This window comes from Tiliqua scincoides, chromosome 5 (assembly GCF_035046505.1).
Source record: "Tiliqua scincoides isolate rTilSci1 chromosome 5, rTilSci1.hap2, whole genome shotgun sequence".
Lineage (NCBI taxonomy): Eukaryota > Metazoa > Chordata > Lepidosauria > Squamata > Scincidae > Tiliqua > Tiliqua scincoides.
In genome coordinates, this window is record NC_089825.1 from 111,457,285 (window position 1) to 111,466,358 (window position 9,074).

Below are 9,074 nucleotides of genomic sequence, written 5' to 3' on the forward strand. Positions count from 1 at the left end.
AGTGCCCAAGAATATACTCTTATGTTCTTATATGTTCTTATATTCTTATGTTCTTATATGTGTATGCGGAACCTCCTGATTTTAGAAATGGGTTATGTCAGAATGCCAGATGCAGGGGAGGGCACCAGGATGAGGTTTCTTGTTATCTGGTGTGCTCCCTGGGGCATTTGGTGGGCCGCTGTGAGATACAGGAAGCTGGACTAGATGGGCCTGTGGCCTGATCCAGTTGGGCTGTTCTTATGTTCTTACTCCAGAATCCTGCACAGTTCCTTGGCAGGTACCTTGACATGGATTACATCTGCTTGAGGGAAGAAAGTTTGAAAATTGGTGTGCTTTAGAAAAACATCCCCCCCTCTTGCCCATTTAAAAGCTTCTCTGTTTTCTACATTTCAGCCAAAATTATTAACATAACTTTCTGGTTGTTTTCCATTACAAACAAGACTTTACTTTTAAAAGGAAAGATTCCTTGTGTTCTGCTCCAGTTGCATATTTTGTGTTTCTTGGTGTGACTGAACCTATTGTGGTTTCCAGGACCTTTGCTGGTTTATCAAGTTGGTTACACATAGGCTGTTTTTACAGTTGTATGTTCTTGCTTTGACTTGAACTAATTTTCTCTTTTCCTGTTTTTCCTTAGAAACAAGCCATAGCGGTTTGGATGGGAAACCTTTTTGATTGAGGTTCAGCCAGTTGGCCCTAGTAAGCCGAGTCTTCTGGGTAATGGAGAGGGCTTGTTCACCCGATGCACAGAGTAGAAACTGTGAGGAAGCTTGAGCGTGGATTTTTTCCTTTGGGTTGTCTGAGTTACAAAACATGAGATTGAGAGAAAGAACACAGTTCTGAGCTTTTGGGTTGAGAGAAGGCCAATCCAGGAGATAAAATGGCTGACTAGAAGGAGAGGTGGACCTCTTGAGAAGGAAACTGTGTGAAAGGGAGCACGCTGTATAGTGCAAATGGAGGAACATGCCCAAACGGAGTCAGGAGAGGGATCTGTGAGGTCAGGAAGAGAGACATTTTCAGTCCAGTCTGGTACTGTCCGGGACCTGTCTCGCTGGGCAGCACCACGACAAGAAGGGATATCCCAGCGCTTGGAAGCCCAGTGGCAAGAGTATTTGAAAACGATTCAGTATCAGTCTTCAGGGTGGGGAACATCTCAGCTGCCAGACTTGACTTCATGGGATGACCTGGCCACATTTGACCGTGTGGTTGGCACCTGCCAGTGGTCTAGGGAAGGGATGAGCCGCCTCATGCCTGCCCTCAGCCCTGAAGCCCAGCAGGCCTTAAGTAGCCTGAATGCCAGAGACAGAGGGGACCATGGGAAAGCTAAAGCCAACTCCCTACGGGGAAGCTCTAGCAGTGCTGAGATGCAGCGCCAGCGCTTCCGTCAATTCCGCTACCAGGAGACGGAGGGGCCTCGTGAGGTCTGCAGCCGATTGCGGGAACTGTGCCATCTCTGGCTGGAGCCAGAGAGCCGGACCAAGGAGCAGATCCTGGAGCTGCTGATCCTGGAGCAGTTTTTGACTGTTTTGCCCAAGGAAATCCAGAACCGAGTCCGAGAGCGCGGCCCAGAGTCTTGTGCTCAGGCGGTAGCGCTGGCAGAGGGATTTCTTCTGAGGCAGCAGGAGACCTCGCAAAAAGAGCAACAGGTGAGGATGCTGAATATGAAAGACCCAACTCAGGCAAAGGACATGTGTGAGCATCCGCTCACACTGTTAAATATTTGCTGAACAAGTTCACAGGTAAAGTGGGAGCTGTTTCTAGTGCATGCAGAAGTCTCAGTTCTGCTCCATGGCATGCCAACATTTACCATCAGGATAAAATAGGAATGTTTGTTCATCTTTCTTCTGTATAATTAAAACTGCTTCTTCTCCTCACAAGGGAGTGGTTATGAGTTCTGCTGAAGTTTGGCCTCCTGAGCTCCAAAAAGACAGCTGAGCTCTGACTTCATAGCAGCAGTGAACCTCCCCAGCCCCCCCCCCCCGGGCAAAGGTCCGCAATGGCACTCCCCCAGCGCAGAAATCCGCCCCCCCCCCACTCACCTGAGGCTCACAGAGCCTCAGATGACCCAGGAGTGTGTTGGGGAAACCTCTCTGAGGTTCCCCGACACTATTAACTGTGCTTCCTGAAAATGTGGAAAACTGGAAGCACAGTTTCCATCAGGAACCTCAGAGAGGCTTCCGCAGGGTCCTGATGCCTTGTGCCTGGGGCTTTTGCCCCATCGAACCTTATCGAACCAACTGCTTCATAGAACAGGACTAGAGAGCAGATCAGGTGACAGGACTGTTCCTGGACTGGAGGGTGGGCAGTGTTTGAACAATCTCTTCTGGAATGGGACAAATACTTGCATGCAGAAAAACTTTCATGCCAGGGAAAAGGGTGGGTTTGGCCCTTTCCCCTGACATCTACTTTTCTGTATGCAGGGAGTTCGATTCAGTTATAAAATCAGCTGCCTGCAATTTGAAGTAGTATAATCATGGAACAGTTTTTTCCACTTGATCTGCTGTGTGCATAAATTAGCCTTTAGGGAGAATCTAGTCCAGCAGTTTTCAAACTCTCAGGGAGAGTTTGAGCCGCTCTAAGTTCTTGCGGGGGTGGGGGAAGGCAGCAGCGTGATCCCCAGGATTGTGCCACTCAGGGGGGCTGCAGGGGCTTGGGTACACTTAACTGAGTCTCCTGTCGCCTCCCAGGTGCTGCGCAACCTTCTGCAGGGCTCCCCGCAGCTTCAGTAGTGAAAGTGGAGCAATCGCGCTTCACTTCTGCTTTAGCGGAGGCGGGGCATGATCGCTCCACTTCACTTTCAAAATCAGGTCAGACCAATATAGTTCAATGGAACTTAGTCCCAGGTAAGTGTGTATACTATACCTCTGAGCAGTGGTTCTCAAAGTGGTGGGTTGTGACCCACCAGCGAAATTGGAAAAGAGCCATTTAAGGGGGCTGGCCCAGAAATTGGCAGCAACGCGATCACAGCCTCTCTGCAGCCCTTCCCATGGCTTCAAAATGTTGAAAAAACAGGAAGAAACCCACTTCTGGTTTTTGTCCTGAAACAGGAAGTTTTTTCCCCCAACACTTTGAAGCCTCAGGGAGAGCTACCGAGAGGATTGCAGACTCCTAGACCCGCTAGAGAACCATAGTGACTCCCTAGGTAAGTGGAAAGGTAACTGCAATGGCAGCAGTGTGATCATATTGATCACTTTGCTGTCCGTCCCCCCTGCCCCACAAAGACAAGGACTTTGGGAACCATTGGTGTATAGGATTTCAGCTTTGGTGAATTTAATGGCTGAGCAGGAATTTGATCCTAGGCTTCCTGCTCCTATAGATCCTCTGGCCTAGGGCTTTTCATTTTTTCCCCCCAGTTTGGGGCCTTGCTCAGCACCCTCCTTTTCCAAATCACTCCTTTTTTGAAGAACCAGTGGGCTTGCCCACTGGGGCACCACTGTCCCAGTGGGGTTGGAGCCAGGAAGGGCAGTACCACATGCCATACTGTGGAATACCACTAGTTGAAAAGCACAGCTTTCAGCCCTGCACCACACCAGCTAACCCTGTGCACTGTACTTCTTCTGTTTAGTGGGTCATGGTGATGGGCATTTTAGGTTCCTAAAATACATACATGAAAGGAGTAGGAAAAGTTTCCTTAGCACTCCTGTATTGTTGTGGTAGTTCTGACTCCTGCATAGCTGCCTTTTCACCCTTCAATTCTTGCTACCAGCCGCCTTCCCCACCTTGCAAACCAATCCCATTTTGTTAAACAGTGTTTTGGAAAGTAGATGCTCAAATGTTGACTTTTGACATAATTTTAGGGCTCTGACTCTCTCCAGGGGGCAGCTGTGAATCTCTCTGAAGGTCAGCGGATTGCACTGGATGCCAGACAGAGGCAGCTGGCCAAGGAGGCCAAACAGCAGGATAATGGGAAGACCGACATGCTGGGTGAAGGTAAGCACTTGCTTTTACTGCTAGATGCTCCTTGTTCTGCTCTGTTTGGGGTAGCTTTAGACCAAGGGTGTCAAACATAAGGCCCACAGCCAAATGCAGCCCCCAGAAGCAATTTATCTGCTCCCCTGATATAATTGAACTCTTTCATATTTTGAAAATTTGAACCAGATTTGCGTATTTTCTTTTCTCTCATTTGCAACTAATGAGTTTCTATGTGAGAACAAAGTGCTTATTTCTGGCCATCATCTGCTTAATAATATCGTTTTCTGTTTAATGATGTCACTTCCGGCAGACACCATGAATGCTGACTTCGACCCTCATCTATATGAAATGAGTTTAACACCCCTGTTTTAGACTATGCACGTCGGACTGGGTCAAATTCTGGTTGCCGTAGATTAAGAAGGGATGTTGATTTACTGGAGAGGATTTGGAGGAGAGCTATGAAGACACTAGGCTTGAGAAAGATGAACTTGTGTAGGTCAGCGGAAAAAAATAAAAATTAAAAAAGAATAAAGAGGTGTTTTGAGAATAAACAATTTGCATTTTTTTGGCATGCTCTGTGGGGATCGATCAATGCATTTCAAGCCGCACCCCAATTTCCAGAATGAACTGCATTTATGGGCTATTATCAGAATTCCCCTCCCCCCCCCCCCCCCGCAGATGGTATACATTAGGGCAGTGGTTCTCACACATTTAGCACTGCGACCCACTTTTTAGAATGAGAATCTGTCAGGACCCACCGGAAGTGATGTCATGACCGGAAGTGACATCATCAAGCAGGAAAATTTTTAACAATCCTAAGCTGCAATCCTACGCACACCTACCCAGGAGTAAGTCCCTATCATTGTTAAAAGAATATACATAGTAGCTTGTTAAAAGTACAAGTCTGTAACATTTTCCCAAATGTAGTCACATCCCATGGTAGCATCAAGTCTAATATATTAAAAATAAAATATTGAAATGAATGGGGACCCACCTGAAATTGGCTTGCGACCCACAGTTTGAGAAACACTGCATTAGAGGATGGGAGGATACAAACATATTTCTGAACATATATTTTGAACAGCCTTGAGGGCTGGAATCTTGCTTTGAAAAAATGGGTTAGTAAAAGCTGAGATTCTGAAGAAACTGAATTCTGCATCCAGTACAGCACTCTGCATTCCGCCAGACTTTTTAGTGACTTTTTAGTTTTTTGTGACTTGGCTCTGGACATATGAAGAATAAATTGTGCAGGTTACTGCACCATAAGAGATTCTTTTTAACAGATGTTTTATTATGCATTCTGATTGTATTGATTTTGGTTTTTGCAAGCTGCTTTGAATGTGTGCAGTGCAAAAATAGGATATCGAAATAACACAAATCTTGTTTGCTTCATTTACAAATGTTGGTTCTGTTGGTCTTGACCTCTGGATTTCTCTTCTACCATCTTTATAGGGGGCAAGGCTGCAAGCAGAGCTGTTGGACCATTTCAAAATCAAGGGGCCAAGGAAGAGGGGACACACTCCACTCCTGGGATGACTCCCAGGAAGGAGAAATCTCATGTCTGCATTGACTGTGGGAAATGCTTTGCCCGCCCATCGGACCTGGCTAAGCACGAAAACATCCACACAGGCGCAAAGCCCTTTCGCTGCATGGAGTGTGGGACGAGGTTTAGTCAGTTGTCCCACCTGACCAGGCATCAGAGAATTCACACAGGAGAAAAACCACACATGTGCACTGAATGTGGGGCGGCATTTGCCCAGCGAGCTTCTCTTGTCAGCCATCAGAGGGTCCACTCAGGAGAGCAACCCTATCGCTGTTCCCACTGCCAGCAGTGTTTCAGCCACCAGTCCGCCCTGAAGGTGCATGAGCGCATCCACACGGGCCAGAAGCCCTACATCTGCCTGGAATGTGGGAAACGGTTTGTTTCATCCTCCACGCTTAAAATCCACAAGAGGATCCACACGGGAGAGAAGCCGTTCTCCTGCTCTGAGTGCGGAAAACGCTTCATCCAGCGCTCCAATCTCATTTCCCACCAGCGAACTCACTCTGGAGAGAAGCCGTTTTGCTGCAGCGTGTGCGGGAGACGGTTCAGCTACCCATCAGATCTCACCAGGCACCAGAAGATCCACACTGGAGAGAAACCATTTCCCTGTGACGAGTGTGAGAGAAGGTTTACCAGGTTCTCCGATCTTCTCATACACCGGAGAATTCACACCGGCGAGAGGCCATACCGCTGCCTGGAGTGTGGGAGAAGATTCCGACAGAAGAGCGCTTTGGTCACGCACCAGAGAATCCACACGAAAGAGAAGGCCGCAGAAAGCAGCAAGCCTGAGGTATCCACACAGCCACAGGCAAACAGTGAATTGAAAGTCAGTGAAATGGAAGAGAGGACAGACAAGTCAGACAAAGAAGAGGAGAGAGACTCATCAAGAACCTAAAAAGCTCAGCCCCCCCTTGTCTTCCCACGGTTTCACCTATCTCAGCCTCACCAAAGGAGGGAATGTCTAGCAGTTGTGAAGAGGCTTCACCTTGTTCTTGGATAGCTTCCATCCCTCTTCTAACACTGTCTTTTGTCTGGAACCTAGCTGGTTTGCTTGAGGGGCATCCTTGGCTCAGGATGGAAGAGGAGGTGGGAATAACCTTCTTCCTTCTCCTCAGCGACTTCTCTGCTGTGAAATTGACTGCTGGAGGCATCTGGAAAAGCTCCCTTCCTCATGCAACAGTAGCTCAAGCCCTGATTCTTCTGCTTCTTCCCATTTGCCATCTGAGAGAGGAGCAGGAAGTTGTCTGCGTTGCTGGTTGGCAGACAGGAAATATCCCTGTGGACCACTCTTGACTGCTGTCAGGATGAATTTGGAGCAGTGGCTCTATTGGATGTGGGATCTTTGGGGCTGACGTGCCATCACATTTCTCTCCACTGAATAAGCCTGGTTTTTCTGAGAGATGGAGATTAACCAGAATGGTCACTTCAGTGCGCACATAAACATGTCGGGAAGGAGAAATCTGAACCTCTTACCAAGGTCTGATTGCCAGGCGCTGGGATGGACAGTAAATTGCCATCATTGCCATATCCTACCCAGGGGCATTGTTTCCCCGGGCCACTGTCGAAAGTAGAGAATTGAATTGGATGGACTTTGCACCATGATCCAGTAAGGCAGTTCTTATGCTTTTGTGTACTGGGGGAGAGAGGATTCCCGGTCCTGCACAGGGTTATTGGGACTGCCATGTAGTTTGTGAGCTTGGGCTCTGTGCTTTAGCATGGCCAATGTGGATTTAAGTATTAGAGCACTGGGTTCAAATCCCTGCTCAACTAGGAATTCACTGAATGGCCTTGGAGAGGTTACACTTTTTCAACTCGAGTTCCCCATGTATAAAAGGGGAATAAGGGGCCTACCTCATAGGGTTGTAACAAATACAAACCATATAAAGATGGTAAGGGGATCTACATTGAAAGTGTTTTTGGAAATTATTAATAATCATTCAAGGCCTGCAGCGGGAGAAGGGGAGTCTCTGAACCTGTGCTAACAAACAACCAGCCCACTTTGGCTGATGTAGTTCCAAAAATGTTGTCCTGTTTGGAGGGAAACATTGCGAGCTCCAGTGTTTCAGCAGATCTTTGGAAACATAATTGGCCTCAGTGTTTTGGTGCCAATCCAATATATGTACTCAATTGAACTTCCTTCTCAAATTCTGACTACTTCCAAGGGGCAACTGTCCCGTCGTTGTCCCTGGTTTGGTCAGTGAAGAAGCATTCTGTACATGCTCAACAGCACCCTTTTTCGGGGTGGGGGTGTCAGGAACAAGTCCTGGTGCAAGGAATGCTTCCAAGATATCAGCACCAGCTGACAAGTCTAACTTGAAAATAATATGCACCTGTGGGGATCCATCTGCTATGGATTAGCTCCCTTTTCTCTCCCTTGATGGTGGTGGAAGAATTGGGGATTAACTGAATTCACTGAGCTGTCAAGGCAAACACAAGGATTTCTGTTTCTCCAAGCAGTTCATAGTTTCCTAAGGTGCAGGTCTCTTATTCCGAAGGAGGGAACAATATGTAAATTTTTTTAAAGTTAATGTTACTAGTCCTCTTTTATTGTTTTAATTAGTCATAGCTAAGAATTGACTGTTTTAGTTCAAATTGGTAGGGCAGTTACTGTGTATATTCTGGGTGGAAAAAGAAAAATGATTATTTTCCCATTGGTGATTTTTAGTGAAGAATGGATCCCGACATCATAGGAGGCTTGGAGAGAGCAGGCAAACAGGGAGAATTGTGAAGGTTGTAGTTATCAGTCTCCGGTGTTTAAACTTGGTGATCCTTAACTGGAGATGGTCACACCCAAGAAGAAGCTGCAGGTGAGGACCTTCTCCCTTCTCTTGTGCCAAATTGATTGTCAGTGCTGTCAGTTTCTGTAGGTACTGAGGGCAGAGGTTCCTAGATCCATGCCAGTTCAAAACCAGCCATCTGTTGGCAGTTATCTCATGGGGTGGGAGAATTATATCCTCCCACCTCTTGGATCTGGTCCTTGCTCCACAAGGGAGAGGTATGCACGGACATTTATTCGTGTATACGGATTATTTATGCTGGATTGGGATAAATGGCTCATACCCAGAATTGTTTACAAGATAAAAGTACCTATCACTTAAACAAGAAATCAGCATCTCTCCTGTACTCTAATAAAGAGAAGGTGTCAGGAGCAATTGGAGTGGGTATAGGTGATTCTGTTCAGAAGTCCTCCTGTGCACAAACGCACATGGGCCATGTATCTGCATAATAGGGCTAATTGGATTCAACTCATTAGTGAAATTTGGAAATTCCAAAATGTTTTGGAAACACAGTATGTCAGTTCACTGAAAGGGACCCTGACCAAAAAGTCCTTCCCCACCCATTGCACATGAGCACCTCTGCCAAAATTCACCTCTAGCTTTGTCATCTGAATTTGGAAGTCCTTGCGCACAGATGCAATCATGACTACGGGTGTTTGTGTGTCCAATACAAATTGGACACATTCCACAGTCTGGGAGTCACTGCTGTTTATTTCAGAGACCAAGAACTGAGAGCCTGTAGTGCAAGCTGCTCTATGTTTTTAGGAGTTGTTCACACTTGTTGTGGTTTTGCATATGTGCGTCTTTTTTTTTTTTTAAGTCTGCTGTAACAAAGATATAATTAG

The 9,074-nt window shown here is 46.8% G+C and overlaps 1 protein-coding gene across 2 annotated transcripts; it reads left to right on the forward strand.

Annotated features, from left to right (window-relative positions):
* The first annotated feature begins 638 nt into the window (after window positions 1-638).
* Window positions 639-9,074, forward strand: LOC136654146 (zinc finger protein 3-like). 2 transcript variants are annotated; one of them, XM_066631035.1, is made up of 3 exons: window positions 639-1,643; window positions 3,795-3,927; window positions 5,362-9,074. In XM_066631035.1, the coding sequence occupies exons 1-3, from the start codon at window positions 951-953 to the stop codon at window positions 6,345-6,347; spliced, it is 1,812 nt and encodes a 603-aa protein (XP_066487132.1). In that variant the 5' UTR covers window positions 639-950; the 3' UTR covers window positions 6,348-9,074. The 2 variants fall into 2 exon arrangements, with proteins under 2 accessions (XP_066487132.1, XP_066487133.1); XM_066631036.1 differs by having other exon boundaries at window positions 3,813-3,927.

Coding starts and splice junctions, on each gene's coding strand:
- LOC136654146 (XM_066631035.1), top strand. CDS start 951: ATGGAGGAACATGCCCAAACGGAGTCAGGAGAGGGATCTGTGAGGTCA. Junction 1,644..3,794: donor CCTCGCAAAAAGAGCAACAG/GTGAGGATGCTG, acceptor ACATAATTTTAG/GGCTCTGACTCTCTCCAGGG. Junction 3,928..5,361: donor GACCGACATGCTGGGTGAAG/GTAAGCACTTGC, acceptor CCATCTTTATAG/GGGGCAAGGCTGCAAGCAGA.